Here is a 24,036-nt window from a genome sequence, read left to right on the forward strand (position 1 = left end):
GTACATTTAAATATCAATGATAGTTATAATATTTTAATCTTGCTAAAAGGTATATATATATATATATATATATATATATATATATATATATATATATATATATATATATATATATATATATACCTTTTAGGTATATATATATACATATATATATATATATACATATATATATATGTATTTGTGTTACAAATATATACATATATATATATGTATTTGTGTTACAACCCCTGGTATGACTATTTATTTATTTATCAGTACAAATACAACATATATATATATATATATATATATATATATATATATATATATATATATATATATATATATATATATATATATATATATATATATATATACACACACATGCATGCATGCATACATACATACATACATACATACATACATACATACATACATACATACACACACAATAGCCAATAATGCTAGTGATGTTTGCATTAGGTCAGCTCAAGCCCTTGAATCATCCTAGGTCAGTTATGGCTAAGCTTTTTGGTGCCGAGTGCCCAAAGTATGCAAACATGTGAAACCTCAAAATGCAATGTGCATGCACCCCACCCCTGCGATTGCAATCTTGTGCATGTGCCCTTCCCCTTGTGTATGCAACCCCTACACATGCATGGGCGTCCCCTGTGCATGTTCCTCCCCTCGTGCATTTTTGCTTTCTAGGTTGGTGCAGAAGCCTTTCCAGGCCCAAAATCAGAAGTGGGGGGCACACATGGCTCCCTGCACGCAGTTTTGGCTTACAGGTTGGTGCAGGAGGCCTTCCAGGTTCTACAAAACAATCAAGAGCACTCATTAGTCATCTTCTGCATTCTTTTGAATGCACAGAACTTTTAAATTGAATAGAGCATAGAATACACACATTGTTACCTCAACTGGCTTAAAATAAAATGGTTATATTTCCATTTGCTTGAATATGAGTATATCTGTGGGATCTGGGACCTTACTTTATTAAGATCCCAGTTCACATAGAGAAGGACATTTGCTTCTGATTCTGGAAATATAGCTGTTCTTTCGATGTCCTAGATACATATTAAGGGACATTTGGGAACTATAGCTTGTGAAACCCCATTCTGTATCCAGCTTTATCCATTCTGTACCCAGCCTTTTCCATGTTCAGGTAAACGCTCAAAGAAGACCAATGTTTTTCTTGTGGTTGTCAACATTTTAATTTCTATTGCAATTCCTCTAAGTATATGATTGTGCCACCCACACTGATGAACTTTCTCAATCTACTTCCTATGTTCTTCACAGATTGTAAATGATCTTCAATCATTTATACATTTCAGTTTGTGGAAGAGTGGTTTCCTTACTACCTGATACTTTACTATCTAAATAATAACCCACATAATAGACAATTACATTGGGAAGAGAGCAACGTATCTGTGCGTGCACACTCATATAGACAATCAGAAAAAGCTTTCAAAGCAGCCACATGGGTCTTACACTACACTAGTCTTGTACACAATGCTGTTGCTTTAATAATTCCAAAGAGGTGCACCATACTTACATCGAAATTTTAAGAAAGACCTCTTTTGAAACCTTTGTTCAACCCAAATAAAGAAATGTGAACACTTGTATGTGTGCACATTCAAATCAATGCTAGCTCCTGGCAACTGTCTAGACTACTCCCTGTAGTTTTCTTGACAAGATTTTCTGAAGTGGTTTGCCATTGCCTGTTTCCTAGGGCTGAGAGAGAAGGGGAAATGGCTGAAACCTACCTAGCAGCCTTTGTGCCTAAATTGAGATTAAAATTTAGAGGCTTCAGGTTTCTTGCCTTGTGCCTTACCATTACACCAAATTGGCTCTCTTTGAACATTTATATATCCTTTTCATCTACATTGCAGCCATTTAAAATAAAACAGCAACAATTCCAGAAGTTACTTCATTCCTAACCCCTTTCTCTTGTTCCCATTGCTTCTTTAAAAAAAAAAATCCAATAGCACTCTTTTCAAAATATTTTGATGCCAAATGACATTAATAAAAAGTAATTTAAGTTTATTGTAGACTATTTCCTTTATGATTGGATCTGTTAATATAATATAGAAGTAGGATATAGATGTCAATAACAGCTAAAGATGTATTGTCTTTAATTTGTATTTTTAATAATAAAACATACCTTTTAAATTATTTGTTTAATTATATTTTCTAGCATATGTCTTCTTGGAAACCGTACCCTAGCAAAAGATAAGGATTTTCCGTGTGCTAAATATATTGAAACAAACAACATAACAGTAACTACCCAATTGTGGAGATGGTTTTGTGGCAATAATCCCAATTTAAATGCTACTTGTGATGAATATTTTCAGTTAAATAATGTCACAGAAATCCAAGGTATTCCTGGAATTAAAAGTCGAGTCTTACTTGGTGAGTCTGGAATTTTAGTGGAAATGATTTTGGGAATTAAATTTTTTTTGAACTAGTGATTTTCAACTGATAATAATTTTGTCAATATGATCAATACAAATAGTTCCTTAATTTAATGGAGACCCAAAACAAATGGCAGCCTTTGTTTAACCCCTTTTCTCTGTCCATTTAACTTTGAATTCCTGATTTATTTTTTGCATATGTTCAGCTGCTTTACGTTTCCGGTTTGATTTGTCCTAGCTATACATGATACTTTTCCCACAGTTTCAGTTGGCTACATCCAACATATCATTTTTATGAAGTAGATATTTTTCCCCCAGAAATAGAGAAAGCTTTCTAATTGATAAGTTTGGGACAGAATGCGTACTGAGAATAAGTTTAAAGATTTTTGCATCAGGTTTATATATTTTTATATATTTTAAAAAAATGGTTGTGAGTGAACAAAATCTTGTGTTTTTTTCCATGGTAGATAATTTGTGGAGCAGCTATTCAGACAAAGGAACAATTGTGGAAAAACAGGATCTTCATTCAGTTCCTGTTTTAGAAGAAGAAAAAGATGAAGAAGTCTATTACATTTATACAGATATCATGACTTATTTCACCATGCTAGTAGGGATTTATTTTCCTTCTGTGACAGGTATTGTTTCATCCTTTCTGGCTCCTGTAAGAAAATGTAGTTACTATAAATTATTTATATAAAATTTTGTTGAGCAGCATTTCAGGGTCCTAACCTCACACAATGACATATGTAAGAATAAATGGCAGTCTAGATAATTGGTGAAGGAATGTAGCACGCTCAATTCCCAGCTCAGTCCAGATATTTTATGTGAGAAAAAGAATGTGAGGACAATCCCTGCCTAATAGCTCTCAGAGTATATGGTTGATGTAAATAGCAGAGTACTTCAGTTTGTCAAGAGTCTGCTTGTAAGTGTGGATCAATAAGGAATTCTGCTTGGAAGAATCCCCACATGTCTTTTCTCCTTTTGGGATCTGACAGAACCAATCAGAACTGAAGAAGCCTTTGGGATGAGAAGCGAAACATCTTCAAGGAAAAAACAAAGCCTAGTTGCCTTTTGAAAAAAAGCATTTTGGAAATTATGACTATTGATACATTTTTATGAATACTTTAAAAGTGCCAAATTGAAGAATACAGTACCCATGACAGTGGATCAGTGGATATGATATTATCGTACTTTCACATTTCATACTCGATGAGCTTATTTGCAAGGAAAACAACAGAAAGGGATATCAAAGGTGATTTCCAAGAGAAATAGGCTCCACCATCTACATAGCCTGCTTACTAAACACGTTAAAACAATACTGTACCGCAACCAAATAATCCATTTCTCCTGAAACATCTCTAGTAGAACCTTGAATTAATGTTAGCATCAAGAATGAAACATTAAGAGACCAAGCAGAAATTATTCAGTTTGTGTTTGGATTCAAGGAAAGCAGCCCCCAACCTCATATCTATTTTTACAAGGCTGGAAAAGGCAGTAATGAAACACACTCTTTGTAGGTCTCGCCTCTGTACGACTTCTATATACATCTTTGAGTAAAACAAATACTGGTGGAGGAGAAGAACAGTTTCTTCATTGACAGCACAAACTCTACCACACCAGTAAACACCTTTGCATGCAACCAAATCGTTTTGACATATTTCAAGTCAATATACTCATTCAGATCCTGGTTAGCTGATATTTTTTATTTTTGTCTCCTTCACTGCCCAAGAATTTAGTATAGCAATAACTTCAACACATAAGGACTTTCACCAAAACTCTGTCTCTGAGGGAGGGATGGTTCTTAAACATGATAAATAAATAAGTTTTTGAAATTGGGAGTCCCAATAAATTTTACTGCATTACTTTCCACTTCTCCCCATCTTTTTCTTATCTTTTGTAATAAGCAATTTGGCCATCTCTTTATTACTTTAAAGAGTGTATGGCTTATTTGTAATAGCCTTCCCCCTGTAATAGTTTACAATCTACAATATATACACACTCTATCTCTCAAACAAGTGGGGTTTGCTGTGCTTTGCTCCTAAAAATAGATTTTTAGTAGCAAAATGTTTCCTTTTTTTCGCAAAATAATACCTAAAATGAAATAGTGTAATTAAAAAGGAAGAATTTTCCCTCCATATTCCTTCAATTAAAAAAGATTTATTTTTTTCAGCTGTACTTTCTCCTTGCTGCATATTGTCACAAGCTCTGTTGCTTGAAATACTGATTTTCCCAAATGCAGATCCTGATACAGAAGAGTTCCTCACCTGTCCTTGGAGACTGGTATCTCTAGAATTTAAACCACAGCCAAGCCAGTATTAATTTCTTTTATCATTCAGCTCCAGAAAGCTGACGTAAATTTAACAGGAAGCTCCTGCTGAAAAGTCCCTAATAATGCTTAAATCCCTCTAAAGGGTCAGCATTATTTTGCCCTAGCATCCAAAAAGAACTTTTGTATTTTCTGAGTACTTTCAATGCTCTGTATCAACAATTTTAAACACTCTCTTTTGCTTAAGCTTCCTAACTTTTTTTTTACTTTTTGCCAAGAAATCTTTTGGAATATTCTGAGTAGTAGACCTTATCTCTATATTATGCTATCTTGTTCAAGTAGTTCCCTTACTCATTCCATGTCGCCTGCACTGCTCAAACAGTACAGAACAAGAATGTGATAGCATTATTAATAACTGTCTTATGTCCATGGAGTAGGTTTGTTCCATATCTCATAACTTCATATAGGCAAAACAGATTCTAAAAATTGGCATACATATTGGATTACTGAAAAAATCTGCTTGTTTTAAATTCACCTGAGGTAATTCCTGAAAAAACTTTGCTGTTCGGCACATAGAATAATCTGTTCTGTGTTCACTAATGTCTCCAAATTCTTTTCCACTGTTCATATGTCTTCAGTTTTGGTATCCCTGATTTGAAATATAATCTAATTAAAAAGGAAACATGAAACTTAGTAATGACCTAGAAAATATCTGATCATGCTTTATGCCAAAGTAGAAATTAAATTGGAAATTTGTCAGAGGCTCTTACTGTGCCTTAAAATGCAGCCTCTGTGTTCTTTTGATTTCCCTGAGTAATGAAAGAGGGTATCCGAATGTGTTCCCTCATGTAAAAGATACTGTTGAAATGTCATACAGTCATCATGGTTACACATTCTTAACAATAAATTGTCTGAAACATCTCCATCCAGTAATGGAAAATTTGAACTCTTGCACTATCTTCTTATATATCATTGTTTGTGGCAAATTAAGGTAGATTTCAGTTTCAGCCTTTGGCATATGTGTGCATATTATTCAGAAATTAATCTGCTTCATGGTAAACAAATACTCCCACTGAAAAAATATTCTTGTTGGCCAGCTGTTAAGGTTAATAAGAGGATACATGCTTGTATATTTGGTGGCATTTTTAATATAAGAGATATAAGGAATTTGTAGTCATCGACAGTAGAAGTAAAATTGTTCCTCTCCAGTGGATTTCAGCAAATGGATTATTCTGTTAGGTGGAATTAAGTAGACCCTCATTCTGGTTGTAGTTCCAAGCAGTCCAAAGTACAACTACATTTATAAAACAACATAATTTCCTGAGTTCTAAATTCTATTTTGTGGGACTTTTTGCATCTGCTTTCAATTAAGATTATGTAATCTTAATTCTTTGTTTTCTAGTCATCATCAATAAGCATATAATATGAATGTGCATAAATAGACAATAATTTAGGGGTCAATTAAGTAGCTAAATTCTATTTTTACAGAGAGAAAATACAACACAGATGGCCTATTCATAAGTAAAACAAACACAATTGGGGAATTGTTGATTTTATTCTTTTTATTTTGGGATTTTTATTGTTTGTAAGCCTCCTAGAGTCACTGAGAGTGAATGGGCTGTATAAATCCAATAAATAAATAAACCAACTAACCAATGAGGAAGAATAGAAAACACATTTTTCTGGCTCAATACCCTTCTACATTTTGAAAAATAATTATTTTCCTTCTACTTTCCCAAATCTTATTTGCTTTCCCATTTTCTGATAGTCTGTATTTGAAATTTGTTTTAAATCATAATTGGTCATTGTCTAATTTTCTGAATGAATGAATGAATGTGGGTTAAGCTTAGTTTGTTGCTGCTTATATAAACATTTAAATTTTTATTAAATTCAGTTCAAATGATTAACTAAGTAGATTGCTCTGTTCCTTAATGACATTTTTAATGGATTACTTTGTCTTTGTGTTTAGGTATTATGGCAGGTTCAAATCGGTCTGGAGATCTTCGGGATGCTCAAAAATCTATTCCAACTGGAACAATTTTAGCCATCTCAACAACATCATTTATCTGTATCTTTTTTATGCAAGTTCAAGAACATCTTAACTTCATTTCTGTATTTAGTACATATACTAGAATATAGTTAGCCATCTGTACTGTATATACTCCAAAGCAAATAACTTACTACTGTATAATACAGCAAATTCTAGTTTTTGCAGAATTCTTAATGTTTCATTTAAGTTTTAGATTTTTATTTATATAAAAATTTAAAATTAGAATTAACCAGACTATGAGTTGAAATCATTTACCTCTCTGTGAATAGGAATGAATAATGTTATTATTTGACATGCATACTTTGTCTCATAAGGAAAAATCAATGAAATGTAAGATAATAGTAATAAAAGTTACATTTAATAAATACTAGATCTACACTAGAAGGATTGACAGTATATTGTGAGATTATAAGAAATAATAACTATATTAGCACATTACAAATAATACAGTTTTGAAATGTTAGGTGGACTACAAAACATACAACAACAAAGTTAAATAGAAAATTGCTTCCGAAATCCTTTTTCAGGATGATAGATGAAACAAATTTGAAAGATATTTGGAGAGAAAGAAATCCTATAGAAGAACAATATACTTTTTATTCAAATAGACATTCATCACTTTCCAGAATCGATATGATATGGGCCTCAATGGAATTGATTTGTAATGTACAAGAAATTGAGATTGAAGCAAGCACCTGGGCGTATCATAATCCAATTATAATCAAATGGAAGGGCCAAAGGACAAGATCTAGATGGACATTAAATAATACCATATTGAAAGACAAAGACTTTGTATAGGAAATAGAAAAAGAACTGGCCTTTTTCTTTAAAGAAAATAGAAAAGAAGATACATCAATGCAGAATCTTTGGGACACAATGAAGGCTGTTACTAGAAGACTAATAATGGATTATATAAAGAAGAGAAACTTGAAGAAAAGACAAACACATAAAGCTCTAGAGAACGATTATAAAATACTTGAAAAAGAGTTACACAGATCTCCACAAAAAAAAAAAAGATGTTAAAATAAAAATGGATACAATTAAACATAAAATAGATCTACTGGAAAAAAGAAGAATTGGCACAAAAAATTAGAGGCACCAAACAGAACTATTTTAATAATGCAAATAAGCCAGGCAGATGGTTGGCATATAAATTGAAAAAAGAGAGAGAAGCAAAGAAAATATTGCAGCTAAGAGATGACCAAGGACAAATTCAGTATGGAAATGCTGAGAAGAAGAAAATTATACAAGACTATTATGTTAAGCTGTATGAACAAGAGAAAATAGAAGAGAGAGGAATCAAAAAATACTTACAGGATGCTAATCTTCCCCAGATACCAGATGAAACCAGAACAATGTTGGAAGGTAAAATAACGATGATGAAGCTAACGGAAGCACTTAAGAAACAAAATAATGGAAAGGCCCCGGGACCGGATGGATTACCAGTGAAATTCTACAAAACATTTGAAGAATCCTTGTCCCTCCCACTTTTAGAAGTTATGAATGAAGTGATGTCTGAAAGTAGAATACCTAAATCATGGTCAGAAGCATATATTACATTGCTACCCAAAGAGGAGAGTGATTTAACACAAACCAAGAATTATAGACCAATCTCTTTATTAAATTCAGATTACAAGTTATTTGCATCTATATTAGCAGAGAGACTTACTTAAATAGTTTATCCACTCTGATCAAAATGGCTTTTTACCAAAGAGACAAATTAAAGACAATATGAGAATGATTTTGAATACTTTGGAATATTATGAGGCCCATCCCGAAAAACAAATGGCTTTGATGTTTCTTGATGCACAGAAGGCTTTTGATAATGTGAATTGGCAATTTATGTTCTTACAATTAGAACAGATGAATTTTGATAAGAAATTTATTCAAACTATACAAATGGTATATCATAAACAAACAGCAAAGATAATAGTAAATGGAGAATTGACAGATTCTATTGAAATAGAGGTGCGAGACAAGGTTGCCCACTATCACCATTACCATTTGTCTTAACATTAGAAGTCTTAAACAGAAAAATTAGAAAAGAAGAAATAAAAGGAATGAAAATTTTAAAAAAAAAGAATATAAGCTACAAGCGTTTGCAGATGACTTGGTTTTTATTCTTGACAATCCACTAGAGACAGCACCCAAATTGTTAGAAAGAATAGAGGAGTACGGAAAAGTAGCAGGTTTGAAAATAAAGATTTTGACAAAGAACATACCATTAAGACAAAAGGAAGAGTTGGCGGAAGTTTTGCAGATCCAAGTCACAAACAAGGTTAAATACTAGAGTGCAAATTTCTGTGATAGAATTAATTAAATATCCAACTCTTTCTCAACACAATTACTGTTTACTTCAAAACGTTCTATAATCCTGGTGTACACAGAGTATTAAAGAACTTCTCTCAATTTTGTTTGCTTTAAAGCTCCTTGAGTCCTATTTTACAGATCTTTCCTGTATAATTCTTTTTGGAGCCTGCATAGAAGGCGTGGTTTTGAGAGACAAGTATGTAGAAAGATCTTTTCTCCAGTTCTTTTTAAAATCTATGAATTTAAAATAAAGATATAATAACTGAATGAATGTGTGGAATGAGAAAGTTAAATACTAGAGAACTCAAAAGCAGCTTTTATGGGGGGAAAACAGATGTCCTTTCTCGGGTGCATTTTTGTTCATCGTAAGAAATGTGTGTATGCCCACACCTCCAAATTTTTCTGAAAGGAGTTTTTAAAATTGAGTTAGCGATTTTATGTGTATAATTTATTTAGCTCTCCTTGTTTGTTTAATGTTGCATGTGTTCTTTCCCACAAGATTTGGACAAGCAGTTAATGGAAACCTAGTGATTGGTACGTTGGCATGGCCCTCTCCATGGGTTATTGTAATTGGTTCATTCTTTTCCACATGTGGTGCTGGTCTTCAGAGTCTCACTGGTGCCCCCCGGCTACTGCAGGCAATTGCAAGAGATGGCATTGTTCCATTTCTTCAGGTGAATTTCTGTGTTTGTTTATTTTTTTACTATTTTTACATCCTTGCCATAAAAAGAATCCATTTGGTGGGTATTTTATTCATTTCTTTAACTGTAGTTTTGCTCCACTTGTGCAGATGGTGGTAACTATTGAGCGGTTTTTAAGGCAGTCATAGCCTATAAGAGAAAAAGGACATTTAAGCCTTATGATGCAAGAGAAGTTCTGATATCATGATATCAGGTCAAGATTACTGAATCACATGATATCTAAAGAGGAGAGCCACAATAGCCTACGGTTGCAAGAAAATCTTGAATTTCCATCCCACTTTTCTCCATCACACCCCACCCCTCATTTAAATCCTACATCAATCAACTTTACACAGACACACACACACCTTTATAGTCTACCTCTTCCTTGGGAAGCAGAGCGCCCTCTTCAATTTGGCTTTGCTTAATTTCTATATTCTAAAGAATGTCATATTTCTATTCTGTATGAATTGGAATTTCAAATGGAACATATTGTGGCTACTGTGTTAAGCGGGCCATTGATCATGTCACTTCTTGCTGCTGAGAAGCACAACTGAACTCCTTTAGATTAAGTGGGTGGAGAGGAGATGGGGCCAGGAACCAGAAGATATATATTACTTACATAGATCGGGCTAAAGAATTAACTGATGGTTGTCTGTTCAGAGCAGCAATCCTTACAGACCGATTTGACCTCATTTCACCTGCTGTGGCTTACAGAGCAATTCAGCTGAGCTAAATAAAGCAGGGGACAGTACAATAAGTCTGTTGCTGCTGCTTGCTAACTATAACTGCAGCAACAGTTGCCGCTGTCATGTCTGCCTGCTGCAGGGTATTCTTTTCATCACATCAGCATCAGAATGGCGATGTATGTACATTGATTAGGTCACAGTCTATGATAGCCACAGCCACACAGGAGTCATTCCAGACAAGTGAAGAAGTAATAAAATTGGGGGGGAAAGGGAGGAGAGGAAAGATCAAGGCAAATCAAGTATATGTCATTAAAATGAATCATATTATCTGTTTTTATGCTTAAGGGATAAGACACCAAAGGGAAATTTTCAGGCTCATGATACAGGGATCAAATTTAGTGAAAGGGAATTACTGACTTCCTGTTGTAAAATTGCAATTACAAGATTGATCTACAGGACTGAGCTGTCCCTGCAGTTTATTGACTATGCTCAGTAGAACAGAGGTTATTGTAAGCAGCTATAAACCTAGTTTGACATTTATTATATGTTTACTAGATTTGAGCCACAAAAATCTGGACAACTTCACTGAAAATTAGTTTTTAGTATCTCTTTGGGCAATCTAATAAATGTCCAGAATTTTGCAGCCCAAATCTTGGAGCCCTAATCTGTTAAGGCCATACATGTGTCTCCTTTATACTCTCTGAACCTAACTCTCTGCAAGAATTATCAAAGTATGGGAATGTGAGACTCCCGGAGAGAAGTTGCAGTTGTTTGGAAAGCATACAACCATGTCGACAAGGCTCCTGCTTTGGAGCACAGCCCCAAATTCCTGCAGTTTTGCCCAGGCAAGTCCATGGAGGAGGCAGGAAATGGATTCTGTGAAGATTGACAAGCCTCTAAATCTGACAGTCAGTCAACATCATCCACCAACCACAGCACTTTTATTTGGTTATTTATTGGGGAATTGACACAAATTACTTTAGCCTTAGAGATATATAATATCACCAAGTTTAAAAATACCTGGACTACTGAAGAACCCAAAACTGGTTTAAGTCCTCATGATAAGCTAATAGTTTACAACCTCATTGACTTTCATATAACACACTAAGCAAGTCAATCAAATGACTTTATAGCTTCAAAATATTCTGTGATGATAATAATACAGGTAATCCTCGAGTTATGACAGTTTCCTTAATGACTATTCAAAGTTACAGGATAACACCCTCCCAAATATTTACGACATAGTCCCAAAATTACGAATATTGCAACACCACAGCAATGACCGCAGAGGTGCTATAACATTCACCCTGCCTATCTCTCCCCCCTGTTCCCCACAATTGCATCCCCCTCCCATCCTGCCATGCCAGACTCACTATACAAATATATGTCTCCTCTGCCACATTTTCTTTATTACCTGCATATTTTAGTGCTCGCTTTTGCTAGCAATATGTGCCTCTTACCTGAGTTCACTATATACACCTCCCTTTCAATTCTGAGCCGCCTCCTTCACACACTCCTGCATACCCCTTCGATACCACACTTTTGAACATCTCCCCCCATGCTTAGTGTCCCTCCCTTGCATATACGTATGCACTTTGTCCTGAGTCTCGCTATCCCTCCCTTGCCCCTTTGCGTATCCCTTTGGCAGCAACCACGTATCCGCTTGTTGGCCTGCTTGTGAACTGCGTGGATTTGCAATTTCCTGCTGGCTTCTTTGCTGACTTGGTTTTGGGAAGTTGGCAGGGAGTTGATCATGGCAACTGGGGTTACATGAATAGCCATCATTTAGCAATGGAAATTTGAGTTCCAATTGCCATTTTAAATCTACCTGTATTCCAAATATGGTATGCCAATCTAAGCTTGAAATATACACTATTTTTTCGCACTATAAGATGCACCTGACCATAAAACGCACCTAGGTTTAGAGGAGGGGGAACAAAACGAGGCGGAGCCTAAGAGGACCACAGATAGGTGTCCTCTCTTGTGCCAGTTCTGCCAATTGACTCCTGCACTGTGGAATAGAGACAGAAGAAGCGGACAATGACAAAGACAGAATAGGTGGAGTTCAACACTGTAAAAGGACCCCGCTGCTGCGGCCTGGCTGCTATTCACCAAAGGATGCAATATTCGCTCCATGAGATGCATTTCCACCTACTTTTGGCAAGGGGGAGGGGAGTGTGTCTTATGGAGTGAAAAATATGGTATTTGTTTTGAACTAAGCTGCTTCAGATTTGTGACCTTCAAAAATTATAGCAGATAATTACTGCAGTTGATAATTAATTTGAACTGAGTATATTGTACCTTTTCACTAAACACAATTATGTTTTTTTAAGGTGTTTGGTCATGGAAAAGCAAATGGAGAACCTACATGGGCTTTGCTCCTTACTGCATTTATTTGTGAGATTGGAATTCTTATTGCTTCTCTGGATAGTGTGGCTCCAATACTCTCCATGTACGTATGTCTTTGTAGATTTTAACATATTTGTCTTGCAATTTAACTTAAAATTATTTTAAAATTGCGGTCTTATTTTTAGGAAGCACTCCGGCAAAATTGGGTATCAAGTCATAAGGGGTTCCAGAGACAATATCCAAAAGACAAAATTAATAGAACAATTTTAAAAGGAATAGAATTGCTTTAATAAAACCCGAAAGCTAAGACTGAAGAATACTAGCCAAAATAAAATATTTTAAGAAGTCGTTCTTACATAAAAAGAAGACTACTGAAATAACAGATGCAAGAGAGATAGTGTGATGTTTAGTTTCATCAAAAATACATAATAATTTTATATTAAAAACAATATCAGACAGTAACAATTGGGTAGGCAGATTGGGGGAAAGAGAAAATGAAAGATGGATTGAGAATTTCTCCTGCAAATTTAACACAATTTCTTACCTGCATTTGTAACAATATATACACTGGTGATGATTTGAGAGTACTGGTCTGAGAAAGTAAGAGAAACTGCACCTTGTTCTCTGCCTGAGACTACTGACCGAGCACTTGCTTCGCTTATAATATGTCATTCAATCAGACGTTCCCCATTTTCAGCTGGTTAGATGGCACAGAGCCAAAGTTGTTGGGATAAGTGCTTATATGAAAGAAAGACACGTGGTGCTCACAAATCTCCTGGTCATTTTTTTTGCCCTTTGAATCTGGATGGTAGTATTGCACTACCAAGCACTCATTGCGTACATTTTCAGTCTTTCTGCATGGCATGAGGTTGCAGCACATTTGTAACCCCAAGATAGGGAGACCATACCAAGAAATGTACTGTAGGTTTCCTGTTTACAGTGGCCATGGAGAAGGAGAAAATTTCCCCTTTAAAGGTGACATGACAAGGTTGTGTGTGTCTGTTTAGACTTTCCCCACAGAATTAGATTCAGGAAGAAGTTTCCTGTCTCTCTTACCGACAAAGATGTTAAAAATCTGATGGATAAATGTGTTATTTGTTTCTCTATTACCAGCCTTTTACTTTCTTTCACTAGTGAGCATCAAACTCATAAAACACAAAATTGGGATAGGCCTTATAGTATATTATGGAACAATTGCCTTTTTATTTAATGTTGTGAAGTGTAATATAGAATCACACTCTTGTCTCTTTTTTAATACCTCAAAATTCAGTTTTTGTGTTAGTCTGAAAGGAACCTTTGCTTTTTTGAAACTGCAGAAAGGCAACAAATCACATGCCTCATCACTAAATTACAAAAATTGTCTGGACCTGCTTGTTATAACATCAGAAATCTTTTTGCAGTTTCTATCCGTAACCTTGTCCTCTTCTTTTTCTTTGACTGGTCTATCTCTGTTCTCATGTCTTGAGTGAATAGTGCCATTCATTTAAATTATAAACATGTTTTCCCCCCCTAGGTTTTTCCTTATGTGCTATCTGTTTGTGAACTTGGCATGTGCACTTCAGACTCTTCTCCGAACACCAAACTGGAGACCTCGTTTCAGATATTATCACTGGTACACCATGTTCTTTACTAATTTAATTCTGGAAGCATTAGGTTCATACATTTATTCTTTTTAAAGATAACTTATATTTTTAGTTATAAAATATTTTTATTTGCTCATTTATTTCAGCATTCTACAAGAGAATATAATTTTGTATAAGAAATAGAGGAAGAGAGTAATAATAAATCTCATTATTTCCATATAAGAGCAGGGAAATAGATAGCAAGAACAAAGTATTATTTTTAACTGAACATAATATAGGAATTGAACGTATGTGAATAAATTTGAACTTAAAGAGACTTACACATACAATTTCACTTATAAACGTTCCTTAAAAATGACATTTATAATTTTTTATTTATAGACTTCTAATGCATATTCTAGAAAATAGATAATCTAGCAGTGGGTTGCACTGGAAATTTAGTACAGAGCATTTATGTATGAATCTATGTAACTGGTCTTATAAAACCACAGTGAATGAAACCAACTTTGACGGATATGGTATAATTGCAACCCTTGTAAATTATATTGAAACAAAGAGTACAGATTAAATCACCCCCAATTTATAACAACAACGACAATAATATATAGAAATATATAGCACCGGAAATCTTTATTCATCCAATAGTAATCAAGCAAAAGATACCTTCTTTTCCTAGAGGGAACACATACTATTATGCACCCAAGGCCTGATGAATTAGCCAGGATTTAATGGATTTTTTGAGCAGAAGGGAGGCCTCCACTTAGACATTTGGAATGCTGTTCCTTAAAACAGGAACAGCATTTGAAAAGGCCCACTTGCATAATTCCAAAAAAATGATAGTAGAGCAAGTCACACAGAGTGAGCCACCCTACTATGTAAGTGGGTAGATACTATAGAGAGGTGCCCATATCCTAAACCATGAAACGCTTGGCAGGTAACAATCAAAACATATAACAAACCAGCTAATGCTGTAGTTTTGTTTTTACTATGAAAAAAATACTGTAGATTAGAAAGAATCAGTATCTGATGGAACATGCATATATTTCCAAAAGAAAATTGATTTATGGGTACATCTTTGGAATAATTTTAAATCTTTACCTTTTTCTATTTAGAGAGACAACTTTATGTTATAAATTTAGCATTATAATTTGTGAACACCAGTTCATTTTATAACATTGAAACCATAGGATTATTTTACATTGCCTTGAGTACCTTGATAAAAGCCAGGCATAGCAAGATGATTAATGATTGTATTTGCATTATTCTGTTAAGTATGTATATTGAATGATGTTAGTTTAGAAACACTGTCGTTGTGTTAGATTAAGTAGAACATATACATAACTTTGACCAACTAAGAACATGTTTCCTTTCAGGACTCTTTCATTCTTAGGAATGAGTTTGTGTCTTGCTTTGATGTTCATTTGCTCTTGGTACTATGCCTTGATTGCCATGCTAATTGCAGGATGTATTTATAAATACATAGAATATAGAGGGTAAGCATGCATATTTATTTATTGTTTGATTAAAAACATTCATACACTTGGTGGAAAATAATTTTTATGACATGAACGTAAAAGATTTAATTAAAAGTGTTACTTACAGTATATGTAATTTAGTATTTAATTTTGTTGCAATGTTCTTTTAAAAAGACACTGATTACCGTATTTTTCGCCCTATAAGACGCTCCGGAATATAAGATGCACCCAATTTTAAAGGAGGAAAATCTAGAAAAAAAAGATTTTTGGGCTCAATTGCCACTCAATTTTGGGCTCAATTGTGGTCATAAGTTTTCTTTCTTTGTTTGTTTCTTTCATCTCTCTCTCCCACTTTCTTTTTTTTCTTTTCTTTTTTCATTTTTTCTGCCTTTCTTTCTCTTTCTCTCTCTTTCTGTTTCTCTGTGTGTCTGTCTGTCTGTCTCTCTCTCTCTGTGTAGCTCTTTGTCTCTCTCTCCCTCCCCCCCTCTCTGTCTCTCTCTGTCATTCTTTCTGTGTGTCTGTCTGTCTCTGTATCTCTGTCTCTCTCTCTCCTCCCTCCTCCATCTGTCACTCTGTATGTGTGTGTGTGTCTGTCTCTCACTCTCCCTCCCTCCCTCTCTCTCTCTGTGTTTCTCTCTCCTCCCTTCCTCTCTGTCTGTCACTCTGTGTGTACATGTGTGTGTGCGTGTGTCTGTCTGTCACTCACTCAATCACTCACTCTGTGTGTGTGTGTGTGTGTGTCTCTGTGTGTGTGTCTCTGTCTGTCTGTCTGTCTGCCCCTCTCTCCGTCCCAACTGGAGAACAACCTTTTCTGTCCCCTTACCAGCCCATCCGGAAAGATGAGGAACGCGAGGGGGATCCCTCCCCCCCCCGCGGATGTGCTCCGAACCAGCAGAGCCTCGTCCTTCTTTTTAAGCAGGCAGCTATCAGAGAGAAGAAGGCAGCGCGGCTTGTGCAGCCGAAGATCACCTGCTTAAAGATCGCCTGCTTAAAAAGAAGCCTCGTCCTTTTTAAGCAGGCGATCTTTAAGCAGGCGATCTTCGGCTGCACAAGCCGCGCTGCCTTTTTCTCTCTGATAGCTGCCTGCTTAAAAAGAAGGACGAAGCTCCGCTGGTTCGGAGCACATCCGCGGGGGGGAGGGATCCCCCTCGTGTTCCTCATCTTCCCGGATGGGCTAGTAAGGGGACAGAAAAGGTTGTTCTCCAGTTGGGACGGAGAGAGGGGCAGACAGACAGAGATCGCCTGGTTAAAAAAGAGGATGCTTCACTGATCTGGAGCCCATCCAGGAAGATGAGGAATGTGAGGGGGATCTCTCCCCCCGCGGATGGAGCCTCCTCCTTCCAATTGGGGGGATCCATGCAGAGGATTTCTCCCCCACCCCCCAATTGGAAACGAGGTGGCTGTCAAACCAAGGCAGCACCCCCCGCAGAAGAAGGAACAGGAGAGGAGTTCGCGCCAGCCACCGGCTGGCCAGAGGCCCCCCCCCGTTGGCTGCTCCCTCCTGAGCCGTGCCCACGCCCCTGCCTGGCCTGCCTGCTGAGGAGGAGGAGGAGGTGGGGGCGCGTTGCTGAGAAGTGGGCAGGGCAGAGGTGGGCGCAGCGCTGCTGCCCTTGCCCTTAAGGGACATGCTGGCTGGCGTTTCTTCAGGGCGCCCTGACCGCCAGCTCCTCCATGCACAGCCCATCCCCCCCCCAAAAAAGACCGTTTTCTTTTTAAAAAATGCCTCTGCAGACGATCTTGAAAACCTGCGAGGTTGCTTTCGGAGGGGAAAGACGGGCAGCTGTGCAAAAGCTTGTTTTAAAGCTGCAGGCTCCAAGGCTGCAGGTGCCCAGGGAGGGCGGCAGGGGCAAGTGCTGCCGCCTGCCCCCTCCCAAAGCAACATCGCAGGTTTTCACGATAGTTCGGACAGGTGTTTTTTAAAAAGAAAACCCTGAAAAAGCCGCAAGATCTGGAGAGAGATCCGGCCAGCCCGAGAAGACATTTCTGAGAAGAGATCTCGCCATTTTTTGCATCGGGGCATGCTGCAAGGGGGGGAGTGAAGACCTTTTCCAGCTGGCGCAAAGGACTTCCCCGGACTTGCTTTAGTGAATACGGGCCCGCACCTCCACCACCACCAATCCGGAAAAGGTCTTTGCTCCCTCTCTCATGCAGCAAGCCCCGATGCAAAAAAACGCCAAGGACTTGGGAGTGAGTGACAGGGCCGGGGCTTCCAGGTTCATTGACCAACCAGCAGAAACCCACCACTGCCCAGGTGGCTACATTCGGCCTATAAGACGCACCCAGATTTTCACCCTCTTTTTTGGAGTAAAAAAGTGCGTCTTATAGGGCGAAAAATACGGTATTTAATATCTTTATTCCATGGGTATTTTTCAGCTATTTTGTACTTTTATTTCAAGAAATATTACTCGGAATATATAAAAAATGGATTACATATAGTAGGAATAAGCAAGTTAATGCTCACTGGATGCTTTAAAATATAAATCATGTATTCCTTGCCTATGTTCCCTATGCTTTTGCAGTTTGTAATCCAGCATATCTGGTGAAGATCAAAATGTTGTCTTGATCTGTAGATAAATTTTACCATGCATCCACTAATTACTTATTACATGGGCTCATAAATAAAAACAAACAAACAAACAAATAAATAAAAATATGAGAATTAGTTGTTTCATGATTGGGGAAAAAGCTACTTATTCAAATATTTCCACTTTGGGAGAAAATGATGGAATGGATTTATTCAAGGTTCCGTACATTCAAAAGCAAAGATGAATCCAACCAAGACTTGTGAAATGAATGTGCCATTGTGGTTTATGCTATGACCATTTATTTCAATGAAATATTAACGTTGAATTTTATATGTAAAATATAGATATAGATGACAAATATTAATTGTGATGTTATTTATACTTCAAAGGACCTGATCATCCATTCTGGTTACTCTGTAATCCACTAAATAAATAGTATTTCTTTTCGCAGAGATTTAAAGATGGTGAAACAGACTGCAGATGTTAAATGCATTATATTATATGCATTTCCATAAGTCAGTAAATTCTAATTACACATCTGTTAAAAAGTTGCTACAGTTTCAAGCAGTTTACAAATCTTGCATTCATATGAATTCACATTTGTTATATGTGAATTCAATTTGCCATTGATAGCACTCAAGGAAGTTTGTCTAAAATAAAGCATAATGTATAAACTTGTGCCCCTGAATCGCCTCTATATTGTCTACCGTATCAAAACAAAATAGAACTATCACAAACCTGTAATGTTTGCAAATCTTTGTTAATTCTTCTTTTAAGAGCTGAAAAAGAATGGGGAGATGGAATCCGAGGTTTGTCCTTAAATGCTGCTCGTTATGCTCTACTTCGAGTTGACCATGGTCACCCTCATACCAAAAATTGGAGGTAAGAATGCGTTTAAGATTTAACACATCAAATCCTATCTGGGAGTAAACAAAACAGGGAGAGCCACCTGTAAATTATAGGGCAAATATATTGAAAGTAGCATTATTAAATGCTGTGTCCTTGTGTTGGAAAACTATGATCTTGAAGAGACATCCACTACAATTTATTTTTATATTATATACTTCAGGCCTCAAGTCTTGGTACTACTGAATTTGGATTCAGAACAGTTAGTAAAACATCCTCGGCTGCTTTCTTTTACCTGTCAATTGAAAGCTGGAAAAGGATTGACCATTGTGGGATCTGTACTCCCAGGAACATACCTTGATAAATATGCAGAAGCTGAAAGAGCTGAAGATGTATGTATATATATATATGAACACCAAGAAAATAAGGATTGTAAGGTTTCATATTCATGTTTACTTTCTAGTATCACAAAATTGCTAATGGAAGTTCCTGTTTTTTATGTTAATTGCCTAGCAAACAGCTTTACAATATTCAAAGAATTAAGGCTATTTTGTAACTTGTAAAAACACTTACTTGATACCAGATGTTTCTCTAGTCATTGCTACATGAAAGATTGAGAGTCAATGCAGATAAGATATTTATTTATAAGAAACAATTTCTTCTTCTTCTTTGAACTTTTATCATCTTTATTTTTCTTCCAATGAGTCTCTCTCTTTTTACAACATTTGTATTTATAAAATACATTTATACTTGAGATTGTCCATAATAATACCATGCATAATAATCCTGACTATAATTCTATAGTCAACATCTGAAGGTGATTAAAAGCTGGTCAAGAATTGCATGTAACTGCAATATAATACTATATATTTGGTGCTGAAGTAAAAGGTAGACGTTTATTTGTTGGTTTACTTACTTAATAATTGATTCTATAGCTACCCATCTCACAATCACAACAATAACATCAATAAGTAACCATAACTTACGTTATAAAAGAAAATATATGTATATCAAATTTACGAATTGACCAATTATATTTTCTTCATTGGATATTCACTGTTAGTGGAAAACTGAACACTAAACCTTTTGTAAAGTAGATGGCAGCACTCGGAGAAGGATATTTGTAACAGGGATACTTCTTTCACATGCTCTGGCAAGAATTCCTTATCACTATAAGTTTTTGATTTTAATAACAATAAAATGTATTGATTTATTAATCTTATCGCTATATGGGGAAACATTGTCTCTTAACCAGGTAGTAGGAGTTCCAATAGTACCACACACACACACACCCCAAAAAAAACCCCAATAAACAATAGTTTGCTGTTCTGTGAATGGCATCAAGTTCAGATTGATCACTCTCTATATACTAAAAGGAGAGATTTGTTGTAAATCTGGTTTTTAATTTTTCTACAGTTGTTAATTCTTAACAACCTCATAGATAATTTTTTGCAGGGTGTTCTGTTCCCAACCTCGGACTTCAGAACATCCAGTATTGAACTTGTAATCGAATCCATCCATCTTGCTGTTGATAAAGGAAGATAGACATTACAGATAGAAGTTATCAGTGCATTCCAAGTCATTGGAACATGATATGCACAAAAACAAAAGATAATGATTCATAGCAGATCCTGACCCACCTAGCAAATGTAGTAGAAGATTCTTTGTGCTTCAGAGGTTTTTCACTTACGAATTCGTCAAAAAGAAAAATGGTCTACTAATATATCTTGTTTACATTTTTTCCAGTTAGAATTTATTCAGAACTCAATGCATGATATCTCAGGCTATCCCATTTCTTGCACAAAGTATTTAATGTATAAAAGAGAGTATAAAATGTTATTGTTTTTAATCTATATTTAGAAAGTTTTGAATAGGGCTTTTTCACAAGAATAGGTTTTGAATCGTCTGCAGTACAGAATTAGAATAAACTTGAGATTATTTGAAGCAAAATGCTTAGAGAAATGTACTTTAATCTCAGCTTGTATGAAGTCAGCTTTGACTTAATTGTAGAATAAATATTTAACAAGATAGTGACACTCAGAAGTCTGTTTGGAATACTTTCAGGAAAAGAGAATGGTTCAGCAGTTTGCAAATGATTGCTGATATAAATTTTTAATCCCACTGTTTGATTATTTTAAAAGCAATATAGCAGTACAGAGCTCTTTCCTAAAATTAGATGATATTTTGAAATTGTGCTTTGCTTTTCAAAATAAAGTAGGATAGACTGCACACATGGAAGAATAAACTTCACTTGAGAAAAGAATAGACTTGAGGAATATTTCAGGAGCTATTACTGAACCCTGGCTAAGACTAAGTAACTTAATTACATGTAACCTGTACATAACTACATGTATTCAAAATATAAGTTATTTTGCATACATAAGTATGGAATCAATAAGACATTTAGAATAATTTTAAAACAAGGAGAAGCTATAGTCCCAGATGGCGAACCTACGGCACACACAGCCGTCTCTGGGGCGGGGCCTTCACCGATCTCTGCAGGTTCCACCCTTCGCAGGTGCCTCTCCGTAGCAGGAATGGAGGGGAAAGCTTGAGCATGCTGGGGAGAAACTGCAGAGATCGGGGAAGGCATGGGAGGCAGGAATGGAAGAGAAATCCTGGGCACGCTGGAGAGAAACTGCAGAGATCTCGAGCCCCCCGCACCCCACTTTGGGCTTGAAAAACCTCCTGCACCAATCTGGAAGCCAAAACGGGGCCCGGGACACATGCACGGTGAGGCGCATGTGCAGGGAATGTGCACACATGTGCAGGGGTGGCACACATGCACAGGGGGCGCTTACATTGCATTTTGGGGATTGGGGCAAGCATGCGTGCATTCAGGTGTGTTTGTGCTTTGAGCACTCGGCACCAAAAAGGTTAACCATCACTGCTATAGTCCAATGCCAATCTTCCTAATATTAAAAGCTATGCTATTATGTTAATTTATATTTAGTTCTGGAAACACAAAAGGATATTGCACCAGAAGAGTTAATTACACCTAGTCTTCTTCCATTTTCTTAATCACAGAAATTGCTAAATTTGCATCCTGTTTAAGAAGTAAATCCAATTTCCAGGTAACAAAGGTGATAATTAGTCCATCAGTAATTCATTTCCTAATTTTTACATCTTTAAATGTTTTCATTTAGCCTGTGACTTTTTTGCTTTTGATTTAGCCAGATCACTTGTTCATTTAAAGTATCTATTTTTTTTCAGGGATACGGTAGATTCATAATTAGACACATTCACAAAATCTTACGTGAGAAACTTATTAATCCTTAAAATGCATGAAGATTCTTCATATTTTTTTATTGTCTAAATACCTTTTACCCTAATTTGTTTTTTCCCCCTAAAGAATATTCGCTGTTTAATGGGAACAGAAAAAACCAAAGGATTTTGCAAAATCATAGTGTCCCCCAGTGTTAGAGATGGAATCTCTCATTTGATTCAGTCTGCTGGTCTTGGGGGGATGAAACATAATACTGTTTTGATGGCATGGCCTCAATCCTGGAAGCAGACGGATAATAGATTCTCTTGGAAAAACTTTGTTGGTATGTGTTTTTTAAAATCAATACGAGTAGATTGAGAATTTATATTTATCGAATTGACAGTTATGTTGAAAGTTTCAAAGAGAACTGTATCCTGCAATTGATGGCTTGATAACAGAGTGAATTGAATTTCACAGACAGTAATTAATGGTTGGGATATTATCCACTTGAACGTATACACATGTATGTATTCATCTGCATTGGCTCTGTACCTAGTTAAACTCCTATTTAAAGAAGCATTCAAAAATGAGACTCCCATATCTAGTCTCTGTGATTCATACACAGGGCAAAATTCTTAGTAAATCTTACTACATACCCTTCCATACAATTGTAGCTCTGGGGCAATTATAAGATATTTCTCGTTCTTTTGAGGGTTATCTGGTTCATAAAAGTGACTATCAGTGCCATTTCAGTGAGTGTGAATGTTATACTTCATTTTATGCCAAACAGATGCCAACATCATAGTGATAAGGACTATTTTGCTCATCTCTGGAAGTGTTCCTTACAAGCATGTTATCTAGAGTGGTATTCAGCAGGTTCTGACCAGTTCCAGAGAACTGGTAGCGGAAATGTTGAGTAGTTTGGGGAACTGGTAAATATCATCTCTGGCTCTGCCCCCATCTATTCTCTCCCTCCCGAGTTCCAGCTGATCGGGAGGAAATGGGGATTTTGCAGTAACCTTCCTCTGGAATGGGGATTTTACAGTATCCTTCTGCCACGCCCACCAAGCCATGCCACACCCGCCATGCCACACCCAACAAGCCACACCCATAGAACTGGTTGTCAGGATTCCAAAAAACACCCCCAACGAAGTAAAACATTTTGAATCCCACCACTGATGTTATCTTAGCATCATTACATCTGGTTTCAGATTTCTCAATCTTTGAAATCTCTCCATCAAGCTCCATTTTTCCACTGTATCAACAAGCTATAAATTGATGCTTAGCTACAGGAAAACCTTACTGAAAGGGCAGCCATTTCTCTGATGCAGCTTGTCACCACTGGCATGCTAATGTCTGAGTGAGAGCCACATCTTTAACACATCCATGGATCTTGGTCTCCATCAGAAGTATCTCAATACCCTGTCAGTGAAATTGTCAGCCTTCCGGGATCTATTTAGGTGTTAAACAGCTGAAATTATATCCTTTGATGCCAAGAAAGGGTTACTAAATCCACTCCACTTTTAAACCTCACATTTCCCATTAGGCATTGATCTGTATGATTTTCATTATCGAAATCTATATACTGAATGCAGCCATGATCAGTTGATCAAGTAACATTAAAGCAATCCAGTTTCCCTGCTGCACACTCAAAGCTGGTGGCAGAGG

The 24,036-nt window shown here is 36.3% G+C and overlaps 1 protein-coding gene across 3 annotated transcripts in view; it reads left to right on the top strand.

Annotated features, from left to right (window-relative positions):
• The window catches only part of SLC12A7 (solute carrier family 12 member 7), a 123,838-nt gene that overhangs the window by 69,030 nt on the left and 30,772 nt on the right, over window positions 1-24,036 (top strand). For all 3 annotated transcript variants that reach the window (XM_081950506.1, XM_081950504.1, XM_081950505.1), the window contains exons 8-18: window positions 2,174-2,388; window positions 2,858-3,025; window positions 6,626-6,724; window positions 9,155-9,212; window positions 9,516-9,690; window positions 12,719-12,837; window positions 14,248-14,346; window positions 15,691-15,810; window positions 19,095-19,199; window positions 19,387-19,555; window positions 22,516-22,711. In XM_081950506.1, the coding sequence (XP_081806632.1) occupies window positions 2,174-2,388; window positions 2,858-3,025; window positions 6,626-6,724; window positions 9,155-9,212; window positions 9,516-9,690; window positions 12,719-12,837; window positions 14,248-14,346; window positions 15,691-15,810; window positions 19,095-19,199; window positions 19,387-19,555; window positions 22,516-22,711 (1,523 nt within the window). The remainder of the gene's footprint in view (window positions 1-2,173; window positions 2,389-2,857; window positions 3,026-6,625; window positions 6,725-9,154; window positions 9,213-9,515; window positions 9,691-12,718; window positions 12,838-14,247; window positions 14,347-15,690; window positions 15,811-19,094; window positions 19,200-19,386; window positions 19,556-22,515; window positions 22,712-24,036) is intronic.

Source organism: Natrix helvetica, assembly GCF_964273705.1.
Source record: "Natrix helvetica genome assembly, chromosome: 4".
NCBI lineage: Eukaryota > Metazoa > Chordata > Lepidosauria > Squamata > Natricidae > Natrix > Natrix helvetica.